We start from the raw sequence: 13,152 nt of genomic DNA, 5'->3' as shown, positions 1-13,152 counted from the left end.
TTGTGGGGGAGGAGTCTGGGTCCTTGGAGGAGGATCCACGGGTAAAGGAGGTGGCGTAGGTGACCTCTGTTTGGTGGGCGAGTAGACTTGAGAGTACTCCGAGTCCGGAGACCGTCCCACTCTTTTCTTCTTCTGACCAGAGAGGGGCGATCTAGAGGCCCTCTCGCTCGTGGGCGAGCGACGGCGCCACCGCAACCGCGTGCTCGCTGAAGCTGGTGACTTCGTCCTAGTCCTAGAACGTCTGTCTCGTCTTCCTCCTAGACGCGGAGCGTCCCTTCGACGTAGATCGTCTCCTAGGCGACGGTGACCTCCTCGGCGTCGATGACCTCGGTCTCGACGCTGATCTTAGTCTCTACGTTGCAGACTTACGCGTCGACTGTGACCGGCGGTGTCGCCTCGACGACGAGCGCCGGCGTCTTGACCTCTCTTGACGTCTAGGATAGCTAGACGACAAACCAGTCCTAGATGCCGACCTCGACAGAATCTCGACGTCAGTCCCCTCAACGTCGCTTCGACCCGGAGCCCCGGGGAGACTGAGAACAGACTGGTCATTCCCTTCGACGCAGACGTCGAGGCCAACTAAGTCGACGGAGACCGGTGGCGTTTTCTGGTCTTTTCTTTACTGGGGAGCCCCTGAGAGGCTGACACACGGGCAGAGTTAGGAGCCCCTTCATGCCCAGACCCACCTTGTCCTTGCTGCCTTCTCAGCTCCAAGCCTTGGAGCCTGGTCTTCTCCCCTTGAGGGTTCTTTTAGGAAACTGCAGACAGATGTCACACTCTTCAGGAACATGAGAATAAGGCAGGCACAGGATACAAACCCTGTGAGGATCTGATTTTGCCTTTTTCCTGGAGCACTTAGGACATCAAATAAAGCAGGCATATTTGATAAAAGGAACAGCCAAAACAGCAGAGAAACTCCAGTCAGATGTAGACAAGGCAAAACACGTTGAGTGAACACACTAACACTTTAAAAGTGCACAATTTTGAAATAAACCCAAAAAAGGGAGAGCTCAATGCTCCAGGGTCCTGCTAGCAGGAGCCGGAAAAAAGAACTGAAAGTGGAGGGAGTTGCTGTGCATTCTGGGATACCAGGAGAGTTCTAGAAAGTTTCCTTAAAGGTACGGTATCCCTTTTTAAGCCACATAATGGCAGCCTATGGGGGCTTGTCTGTCCTGTCCTTCCACTCTATCATTCCAAGGATTTGGTGAAGGGTGTGGGGGTGGGGGGTGTTTTTCCATGGTTAAACCTGGCAGACCGGTCTAAAGTGGGATATTTTTGGAATATCCTTGCATTTCTAGTTGAAGTACTGGACAGTGTAGCCTTGCATGTATAGGCTGCATTATTTGTCTTTAATTCTCTATTAAGTGTCTATGCAATACTGCAAAGAAGACAGCTTAAAAGATTATTTTTGATTGCTCCAGGGTCCCCGCACATGAGCGGGACTATTTACTAGATTAGAACTATACACAGAGATCCTCTACTACAGAAGTTAATTTTCACCACTATCTTAAATGGAAAATCATTAGAATAGCCCTTGTGAAAATTAATATGCATTTGATACCACATTAGTCTGTGTTCAGATGTCAGCCTCTTGTTTTAATTGTAATGCCAAATGTCAGGAATTCAATTCAGCAAAGGAGACAAATCAACAAGGCCATCTTAACCCAGGAGTACGCAGAGGAGTGTTAAAAGTAGAGCAATTTTCACATTTTGATTCAACAGAGAATGGCACATGCAGCCTACTAAACAAATCAACATTTAAACTCAACTAAAATCTCTACTGTGATACAGGCATTACAATTCTTATGGGCCCATCCTACTTATATCCATTTTTAAACGTTCTCCCTGCGCAGAATGATCAGGTAGATGCTGAAGAATCAACTAATTCCACATAGTCAAAAGAGAATGGACACTTGTAACTACGTTACAGTAGATTGATTGGATCACCCTCATAAATGCTATGTATACTTTGCGGCATTATTATTGGGTGTCCCAAATTTGTGCTGTATGCCAGCCTCAAGCCTGAGGCAACCTCTGGTGTAGCGTAGTAGTGTCGAGAGATATGTATATACCCCCGAGAGGAGAAAGATTAAATTTACATAAAACAAGCTTTCACCTGGTTTGAACTTTATTTGCCAAGGGTGAAATTTTGTTGTTAAAAACAAAGGGTATAATCACAGATCGAGTTACTGGATCTTTTTATATCACTTTAGACAAGGTCAACATGTTTCTGCCCCATCTCGCCGAGCCGGGTCTAAGGGGCATTCGTCAGGACAAACAAACAGTATAGAAAATGCATCGCACAATTTGTGCTGTATATAGTGGTTTTTGTTACCACTGTTTCTAAGTAGGTCTGATGCACCTTGGGTAGATTATTACCGCGTCTCAACAGGAGCACAGGACTCTCTGGTCCTAAGCCCCACTTCGGAACTTCTCCACGTCTGGTGCTAGCTCTGCCCCTGGTTGACCTAAAGTGATATAGAAAGATCCAGTAACTCGATCTGTGATTATACCCTTTGTTGCCTTAATGCGCATGTGGGGCGGAAAAACTATATAAACCGCAAAGTATACATCGCGTTTATGAGGGTGATCCAATCAATCTACTGTAACGTAGTTACAAGTGTCCATTCTCTTGATTATGTGGAATACTGAACTGGGGAAATGAATGGACACAAATTCCTCCTCCCTACCCTGATTAATATTGAAGAATCAACTAAAATAATAAGTGTTCAAAATGTACACCAACTACTGCTCACAACCATACAGCATTTTATATTATAAACACAAGAGCTCCTCTATCCTGACAGTTACAACTCTTGCCCTTTTGATATCAAAGTGTTCACATATCCCAAAGTGACTGAAATGATTTTCAAAAACACTTACGGTCTCAAAATCATACGGTTGGATCAAGGGGACTTCAGGACCCACATCATTCACCAATGTGGAGTTTTCTTCAGTTCCCGGCTGTGAAGATCTAGATCTGAATTCATTATGTGAAACCTGCCATTAATAGAAATTATTAGTAACACACTAAAACTAACACATTTTAGCACTAACAGCAACCATCCTGGTCCAGTAATCCATTCTAGCTATCTTTTTAACATGTTGCTAAACAGAGATGCTCTCCTAAACAGATATTATAAATGAAGTCCATTAGCTGTAAAAGAGAACTTACCTAACTTTAAAGGGTACTCCATCCCAACATTAGCTTTTAGTCTCAAATGCCATTTGAATCATCCCACATGTCAAGCTGAACTGGTAGATAAATCTTGGGAAAAAGTGTCTACACAAAATGCCGGTTAAGTTAACTTTTTACCATACCTCCATGCCATGTGTAGATTCCTTCTCCTAGCATCTCTACTGTTAGCATTCTTAACAGGACTCCGAAATAGACCTGGACAGAATTTTTAATGCAGTCAGAATCCGAGGAATTTTGTAATTCCATGTTAATCTTGTAACACAGAATCAGTGATGAACTCCACCGGCGACATTAACCTGCAGTGGCTGTTATTAAAACAGGGTTGTAAGAAGGAGGAGCATCTATCGCACAAGTTACTTACCTTCGGTGGTGGATCTGCGAACCCAATAGTGACACCAGAAAGTCCTCGCGAACGGAACAGCCAAAAAAGCCATCTCTACGGACTTGGCTGTCCAGGCAGTTGTGTCTTGCGAACGTGTGCAGTGAGGCCCACGTAGCTGCCTGACTGATGTCCTGCAAGGGGACTCCCCGACCCAGGGTAGTAGTAGCCGCCGTGGCCTGAGTGGAATGGGCCCTCAGCCCAACAGGAGGCTCCTTTTTAGCCAAAGAATAGCACACCTTGATGCACAGGACGACCCAACGATAGATCGTTAGTTTGTGCCCCGCACGAGCTTTTAGCGCCCACGTACCCAACAAAAAGTTGGTCATCCACCCGGAACTGGCGTGTGCGATCCAGATAGAATGAGAAAGCAGGTTTTGGGTCCAGACGGTGGAGCCTCTCTTCCTCTTTCGAGGGATGCAGAGGTGGAAAGAAGGTGGGCAAGGTGATGGACCTCCCAATGTGGAAGGCTGTGACTACTTTGGGAAGGAAAGAGGGTCGCGTCCGCAACACAACTTTGTCCGGATGGACAGAAAGGAAAGTAGGTTTAGAGGAAAGAGCCTGGAGCTCACTTACTATCCTGGCAAGGTGATGCCAACCAGGAATGCAGTCTTGAGTGTAAGGAGACGAAGAGGACAGTTATGAAGTGGCTCGAAAGGAGCGCACATCAGATAGGTCATAACAAGGTTCAAGTCCCACTGAGGCATTACGAAAGGAACAGGTGGAAACTTGTGTGATGCCCTTCAGAAATCGATTTACAATAGGGGACTTGAACAAAGATGGTTGATCAGGCAACCTTAGGAAGGCTGAAAGGGCAGAAAGGTAGCCCTTGATAGTGCCCAGAGCAGAGCCCAGATGGGCAAGCGAAAGAAGGAAGAGAAGAACCTCAGAAAGAGGGGCAGAGAGAGGATCCACAGCCTTTGCTGTGCACCATGCCACAAATCTGTTCCACCTGCAGGCATATACCGACTTCGTGGAGGGACACCTGGCTGCCAGAATGATGTTACAGACTTCAGGAGGCAAGTCAAATGGCCTCAACTGTCGCCGCTCAATCTCCAAGCATGGAGGTGGAGACTGGACAGGTTCGGGTGTAGGACCGTCTCCTGCTGCTGCTACAGAAGGTCCTCCTGATGAGGCAGACGAACCGGGGATCGACAGACATGCTGAGTAGCTCGGGATACCAGTATCTTCGTGCCCAGTCTGGAGCCACAAGGATGACTTGGGCTCGGTCACGCCTGATCTTCAGCACTCTGGGCAGAAGTGGTATAGGCGGAAAGGCGTACAACAGACCGCAGCTCCACTCGCAACGAAAAGAGTCTGAGCGAGTGCCGCCTAGGAAATTCCAACGCGCAGAACTGGTGACATTGCTCGTTCTCTTCTGTGGCCAATAGATCTAACCAAGGCTCTCACCACTGCTGAAAGAGGCCTTGCGCCACGTCAGAGTTCAGACGCCATTCGTGATCCATCATGCACCAACGGCTGAGTTCGTCCGCCCTGGCGTTCAGGGAACCTGCCAGGTGTTGAACCACCAGGGTCACGCCCTGATGTTCCAGCCACTGCCAGAGGCGCAGAGCCTCCTGGCATAGGGTCCACGACCCCACCCTGTTTGTTGCAGTACCACATGGCGGTGGTGTTGTCCGTGAACACCTGCACTACACTCCCCAGGACAGAGGGGAGGAATGCCTTCAGTGCAAGACGGATCGCCCGCAGCTCCAGAAGGTTGATGTGGAGCCGGGACTCCGCCGGAGACCAGAGGCCTCTGATCTCCGCCTCTCCCATGTGGCCCCCCCAGCCCTGGAGGGACGCATCCATCACAGCTACGTGCTGTGGTTGGGGTAGGGAGAGGGATCTGCCGCTGACCCAATCGCAGACCATGAGCCACCACTGCAACTGTCTTGCAGTGCTCTCCGAGATCAAGACATGGTCAGACAAGTTGCCCTGATGCTGGGCCCACTGAAACTTCAGGTCCCACTGCAGAGCCCGTATCCGCCACCTGGCGTGATGCACCAGAAGGATGCAGGGGGCCATCAACCCCAGAAGCAGCAGCGTCAACCTGACCAAGACTCGGGATAACGGCTGAAAGATCTGAATCAGAGCCTGAATATCCCAAACCCACTGTTCGGGAGGATAAACCTGAAACTGCGTCGAGTCTAGAAACGCTCCGATGAAGAGAAGCTTCTGAGAGGGACACAGTCAGTCAGAAATACTTTTATTTGATCTCGTTAAAAATCATAAAAGTCGAAAAAGTTCAATAATACAAACATGAAGAAAATGCATAAATAGATAAATAGATGAGGGTTAAAAAGGTGCTAAAAGATGAACACAATACTGTCATGACCTAGATAATCATCCATAGATAATACATAAAGTAAACTTTCATATTAAAATGACATTTTGAACAGTGAGAGGCTGTACTGTAAACATGGAGACCAGAAATAATGTTGGTGCAGGAGAAGAAGGGTCCAAGTAGTCTTAACGGAACTGCTCCAGTTCTTTCGTGTTGTCTCCGGAAGTCTGCCTCCGACTGCCGGAGCTCGAGGTGCCTGCGGGACCTCTCCCGCCTTGCCTTCGACGTCAAGGCCTGGCAGTCGGGGCACGACTGGTCATGGTGGTCGGGCCCCAGGTAATGAAGACACAGGCGATGGGGGTCGGTAACTGACTTCAGTCGGCTGCAGTCGACGCAGGGTTTGAACCTGGGCATTCCTACTGGCACCGTCGGGAGTCGTTCGACTTCGAAAAGTGATCAAAAATTATCGAAAAAGTTTAGTCAAAAAATGACTAAGGGTACCACTTTTTACAGATCGGCGCTTGCTGGCGCGGAAAAAAGAACTGACGTCAGCGCGCGAGGGCGGCGTCTAAGTACTCCGGCGACGTCATCTCTGCGCCAACGACGGGCGCGGAGCCACAGATGACGCCTACCGACGAGCAAGGGTACTGCTACGCAAAAGTTTCCAGATCCAGTCTGACGCCTAGGGATATTCTACGGTAAGGAATCGAATACTAACCTGTTTCTTTCAGATTTTAAAACCACAGCATATTAAAGTTTAAATTGCAGTGGTTTTTAAACAGAGGAACTGCTTCCTCTTGGGGCCCCCGTTACAAACCAAGCCACTGCAGTGCATACCCCTCGGGCCCTTACATACTCTACAGATGATGTTAGGGCGACAAGTGAAATCTGGCTGCGCTATTTTCTTAGCACAAAATGCATCATCGCATTACATTTTGGAAGCAAGGTTTCATTTTGCGCTACGAAAATAGTGCAAAATGCCCACCCTGTAGGAGAGTAGGGTCTGCTTCCTAAGGTCACCCCCACTTTATGCTTTGCTTTACTGGTGTTCGACTTAGATATTTCTGTGGGCCTGCTAATCAGACCCACAGCACAGATGCACTCTCTAAATTTACACCATGTACTTTAGGTACATCGACAATTGGGAATTGGTTCACCTTGTCAGCCCCTGTAGAAGTGTACCGAAGGTACTCAGGGCATAGGTGTAACCCAGGCCTACCAGGGGATGCAGCTTGTATTATGCCACCCCTGGCTGGCCACTCAAATAGACACAACTGGCTGATAACTCAGCTGGGGCAAGGTTGTGTAGTCACCCCTTGCTTAGGTGTAGTATTCCAATACCAACTTGCATATAGACACATAGTAACCTGTAAGTCACTCCTATGGCAGGCCTGAACAATCCTGGAGGCAGAGTGCTTGGTTATGTGTGAGATGGTGCTCTAGCATGAGCTGAGCCTGTCTGCAGCTTTCGGAACCATGTCCTTATAGCTGTTCTATGATATTGCTAGACCACTTATTCTTAAGTGCATTATAATCCTAGAGGTTATTGCTAACTTTGGTTTGGCTTTATCCAAACATGTTGTGTAAGGTGTCATACACTTTGGAATACTACCTCCTCGCCAATTCTGGCGACGTGGGTAGCATTCCACCCTTCTAGAGGGAGAAGACATGTTAAGTCCAACGATCCCGGTTAAAGTTAACAAAGCCCCAGCGTCACAAAATGGACGTTGCTGCCACCGACACAAGTCTGACCTCCTGCTGCTGGGAGTCCTTCCAGTCACAGAGGTTTGGACAATAGGTTTCCTGCTTGGGGAGGTGAGAGCACCACTCCAGACAGAAGTATGTGTATTGGGACATGGAGGGCTGAATAAATTGGGACACTGCCTGGAGCACACTAGGTGCTTCATGCATACCCCAGTTCAAACCGGTTGCTGAGGCACTCCAGCCCCAGCTCTGGCGCGAAACTGAACAAAGGATAGGGGATTTAACCACCCCCCTTCCTGGTCCCATCCATAGGAGGGACCTAGTCACTAATCTAGCCCCTTTTAGTTGTATAAAAGTAGGAGCTGTGTCCTTAGACGTTAGATTAATCCTGAAATCGACTTGAAACGAAACTCTGGACCCTTCGACATTCACCTGAGCTGAAGACTGAATTATCTCCCTTGTGGCAAAGGAGTGACCACCGTGGGCAACCAGGCACCATCCAGCAACTCGACGGCTTGCTTTGTCCCAGTTACCGCTGGGACCCGAGCACAGAGCCTGACAAGACCCTGACTTCCAGACCTCTCTGACCCCATTGCACAACTCCAGCACAGCTGAGCACCGTGGAAGGCGTTGAGACACGTGGGACCGGACATCTTGGAAAGCCTGCAACTTGCTAACAGCGCAGCTCCTGAGGCATCCTCGAAGCTGTGCACTGGGTACTGAGACACCCAGACACCGAGCTCCACCTGCACCGAAGACCAGCCCTCCAGACTCCACAAGATCTGCGTGGGGCCCTTCTGCTTGTGTTCTGCTCGACGCGTTGTCTGGTTGCTGGGCCATTGGCTAGTAGCCCTGTGGCGACGATCCTTTTGAAAATCAATCGCTGGTCTGGTTGATCCAGACTGGCCCTTGCTTCCCTGAAAAGGTGAAGTACCTCAGATCCTCCTGGTCTGCAGCAGAAGCCTTTAGTGTATCTTGCATGGGTTGCCTTTGCTTAGGCTTGTTGGCTCCGATCTTGAAGTCGACCCCTCCATCTGCGAGAACCTTCGTGGGACAGCTCCTCTCCAGCACCTGGTCGTCCTCGACGCCTCCTGGTCCGAGTGGCTGCAAAGACAAGCTTCACGACGGGACCTGATTGCTCCTCGACGACGTCTGGTTCTTTCCTGGTTCCACCCGGTCACTGGCTAGTGACCTAGACTGTCACCTCTGCTTTCAGGTCTTCTTCCAACTCCGATCCACCCGGACATCTTCCTCCTGGTCGCCTGCAGCATCTTCTTCCAAGGCTCCATAGGAATCAACGAGGAAACCTGACACACTGACACCTATGCACCCGCAGCCCGTGGGTGAGGTAACGCGAGTACTTCGGTCTCCTGTAGGGATTGACTATCCTAGTGTCTAGTTTTGTTAGTTGTATCTTCCTAGTTAGACCGGAAGTGTCCTAAATCTCCATTTACTTACGTTTTAAGTACCCATTGACTTTCTATTGACTCTCGCGTGAGTGTACTGACACTGCACGCGCCGCCTGTGGGCCTCCTACTCCTACCCTAAGTGTCAGATAGTGTAGCGAATGAAAATGAAAAAAAGGTCCCTGTCCTACCTAGACTTGGAGAAAGTATACACACTTTAGAATTTATAAACCCATTAAGATTATTACCACGTGTCCAATAAATCACAGCAATAGGCAAAAAACTTCAAAAACAATTTAAAATAGTATTTAAACAATTGTACAATTTATTTAATTTAAAAATAATACATTCATAGTGCCAATAAAAAGTTAAAAAATTGTGTCAATTCACATAAATTTGTTATTTTTTTTCAAAATACAGGATTGTCGACGCAGGGTTTCAGTTTTGTGATAACACCTTCATCAGGACAAAGTTCTCTCAATCGAAAGGTATAGAAGCCTCAGTATTCAATTTGAGGAATTTATCCGAATCTTTGAGGTCATCTTATCAATAGGTGCATGTTCATTAGATAATTGGGGACGTCTAAGTTCTGCACCGTCCTTGGAATATGCGTATATATTCTTGAGAAAGGGAGCCACCGTTTTGTGGTAGATATTAAACAGGTGCCCCAGGAGTATGGGACTGGCCCAAGAACACAGCGTGTGGCTGGATGCTTTGATACTTTCACCGTCAAAACTTTATTTCAAGACGCGGTGGCCTTCTAACTACTATTCTACACGAGCCGATTTAATCAATTGTCAGGCTTGTTTAGTATAACGCCTCCCTGCTCCTCTTGTACCTCTGTGTTTTGCCAAAACGCAGAGGTACAATAAAGTATCAAAGCATCCAGCCACGCGCTGTGTTCTTGGGCCAGTCCCATACTCCTGGGGCGCTACTATATATATGCACTACTAGTATAATAGAGGCACCTGATGGTATCGGATGGTAGCTGAACCACACAGTAGCACCTATGTGGTAGTTTTCTGACTACAATAAAGATACATGGTTATAGTGGGATCTTATTGTTAAATCCTGAGGAAGGTTTTTGGCCCTGAATTATAATTGGCCACAACCAAAACGCGTCGATGCTGTGTTGGGTGGAAACACATTAAGTCATTGGACAAAGAACTCCTGTAAAAGTGACCAACTATATATTTGGAGTGTGATCCTATATGATATTGAAGACTATTGTATTTCCCCCACTAATTAGGAACCATTTTCCTTATGTTTTGTCCCATTATATATTGTATTGTTTTTTAATCTGTTTTTAACCTTGCTTTTTAATATATAAAAATAAAATGTACATTTTTTTTATGACTGTATTGGTTATATCATTTTCCGCTCCTGATTTGTGATATGTTTTGATTCTGATAGTGTGTTTGTATACTAAGGTAAGCTTAAAAATTCACCCAGAGGGGAATCTTTTCTGACAAGTTGTCCAAATAAACGAACATGGATAGGACAAATGTACCATTTTCTGAAGCACATCTAGCTTGAGTGAGAGTTGAAGCCATGAATGCCTCCTCAAAGTGATCAAAGTGATCAAGTAAAATATATTGGATCTGCAGTCGACTGTAGTGTTTATTACCTGGTTTGAAACCAAACCACTAAGCTTACATTTCTATCAAAATTGTTGCAGATATCTTGGCAAATCAGGAAGGAAAGATGCATGCCATACCATATTTCTCAGTGACATTCCTATAGTACTGTTGCACTGCCCTTTTTTAAATGAGCAAAAGCAGTACACATTTTTGCAAATGGGGTTTAACCTCTTGCTTTGCCTTTCTAACAGCGCCGATGCAGATAAAGGTTTTCAGGCTGCTGTGACATACTTAATACAGATTTGGGTCAGCCTTTAGAAAATCCAGATCTTGTTGAGGTGGAATTTATTTTTTCTTTAGGTAAGTTATACTACCTTGAATGCAGCAGGTGTAAAGACAAATTCCTATGCAATTTCTAAAGGCCTGGTAATTAAGGCAATAGAAGTTTTAGGGTTGCCCTTAGTTGGAGAGTTTAGAGTATGACAGACACTGGTGGTTGCGAAACCTCGAATTAAATATTAGGTTCATCACCTCCTCTTGCAATCACTGCTTGAATTGTGAGGAAGTCACCCATTAGTGATGCTCTTGTTTGAGACAGGTGTGTACGATGTGTGAGACAAACGTGACCTGATAAAGAGATCAGGATCTTACCCATGATGTTGGTTATATACCTATAGCTGCTTTGCTTTAATGAGGACTGCGAAAGCTACTACCCCTCCTACCAGCACAGGTCAGAACCACCATAGTTAGGAGCACCATTCTCAGCCGCCTGGACTACTGTAATGCTCTGCTTCTGGAATCCCCGGCCTATTTGATTTCCAGACTGCAAAGCATCCAGGCGGCAGCAGCGAAGCTGGCACTCTCCCGAGAGCGAAGATCCTCTACCACCCTCGCTCTGGCCGACCTTCACTGGTTACCTGTACGACAAAGGATCTGTTTTAAATCCCTCTGCGTTGTCTTTAGGGCAGTACACGGGATGGGCCTCCGACCACTTCAAAAGAAATTCAAATGGTATACACCCACATGGTCCCTCCGATCCTCATCCTCCAATCTCATAAGCATACCCAGAATTAGGAAAGCCACTTATGGTGGTAGAGCTTTCAGCATAGCCGCAGCTCATCTGTGGAATAAAATGCCTATTGACATCAGGAAAACAGACGAACTGATGGCTTTCCGGAAAAAAGTGAAAACATGGCTCTTCCCCAAAGCGTAATCTCACCTGAACCTATTACTTCTCCTCCCCTCCTCTGTTGCACAGCATTTCTCAGCAAATTGTACATAGCGCCAGGATTTATTTTATTTTATTTATTTTCAGAGTTTTATATAGCGCGAACAAGATCTTTGCAGATATCAGAGCGCTTTACATAGACGGGTACATGAGGGAACATGAGGATGCCCGTAGCGTTGCAGATGCGCTCTACAAATGCTATAAATAAATATAAAAAAAATATAGGAGTACAGTGAGGAGAGCTAGATTTGATCCTCGTAGACTTCTGTGGAGTAGGAGGTTTCCACTTTCACTGGCAACACAGAAATCACTTTTGAGGAGTTTGAAGATAAAGAACAAGGGGCCATAAAGGTGTCTTAATCTGACACTCAAAAGCTAGGATTAGCTGTAATAGTCACAAAGGTAAAAGAGTAGGATCAAGTAATGTAGCTACTCCACAACAAAGAGGCATATAAGTTTCCAATCTGTGTTTTGATAAATACGAAGCATGTTTATCCACTGACGGTCTGAGCGCAAAAACATAAAACAAAAAACAATCAGAGGATGGCGGCACAGATCAGAGTGCAGGAGACTAGGGTTGAGATGTCAATCTTGTTTTTTTACGCCACTGGCATGTCGCAGATAAACTTGGTGCTTTCACTATTGGTGAATGTGAAGCCACTAAATCAGGCTTTAGTGCAGTTGCTGGAGATGGTCGTTGAGGGCATGACTATATGATTAAGGACTATGAATTGACAGTGATATTTGTCACTGACCCTCTGTTTTGACAGAGTGAGACCAGTAGATCCTTTGACAGCAAACAGGTCATCGCTGATGCTTTTGAACAAGGTATCAATGCCTTTGTCGTTTTTCTGTAACAGCTACAATGACCATGGAGTATGACACTTTACTCTTAACCGTAGTGGAAGTCCTTGCATTTTTCTTTTCTCCCTCTGCTTTCATATTCAAGTATGCCTCTCAATCTGATGCCCACTGTCTTTTAAAGGTCTGATTTGTTTGTGCAAATGTCACATACCTTGACAGTGTGGGGGTGTGAGAGTGTGGGGGAAGGGGGAAGACTGCACAGAACATATGATCATCAATAACTGCATTTTTCCACAAACATGAGGGACACTGAGAAAGGGCGAGCATTATGAATCTTTGTCTAAATGAGCTTGAAACACGTGCATTGGATGGCATACATAACTTTATGTCCAGTTCAGCACTAACACAGAAAAAAGGTTGAGGTGTAAAATCCTCACACTTGTTCGGAGATCCCTCTCTCAGGAGCGAGAAAAATAACTGCCACAGGGAGGCAACTGCCAGTAAAAGGCACTGTGGGAAGGGGCAGACATTTTCTATGGTTTCCATGGAAGAAAATTATGAAAAA

General features: G+C 46.4%; 1 protein-coding gene across 1 annotated transcript in view; it reads right to left on the bottom strand.

Annotated features, from left to right (window-relative positions):
• Nucleotides 1–13,152, bottom strand: part of TENT4A (terminal nucleotidyltransferase 4A) — a 694,370-nt gene that overhangs the window by 38,215 nt on the left and 643,003 nt on the right. The window contains exon 11 of the mRNA XM_086965283.1: nucleotides 2,884–3,000. Coding sequence (XP_086821409.1) covers nucleotides 2,884–3,000 — 117 coding nt within the window. The remainder of the gene's footprint in view (nucleotides 1–2,883; nucleotides 3,001–13,152) is intronic.

This window comes from Lissotriton vulgaris, chromosome 4_1, assembly GCF_964263255.1.
Source record: "Lissotriton vulgaris chromosome 4_1, aLisVul1.2, whole genome shotgun sequence".
Classification (NCBI taxonomy): Eukaryota; Metazoa; Chordata; class Amphibia; order Caudata; family Salamandridae; genus Lissotriton; species Lissotriton vulgaris.
This window is presented reverse-complemented; position numbering and strand designations above follow the sequence as displayed.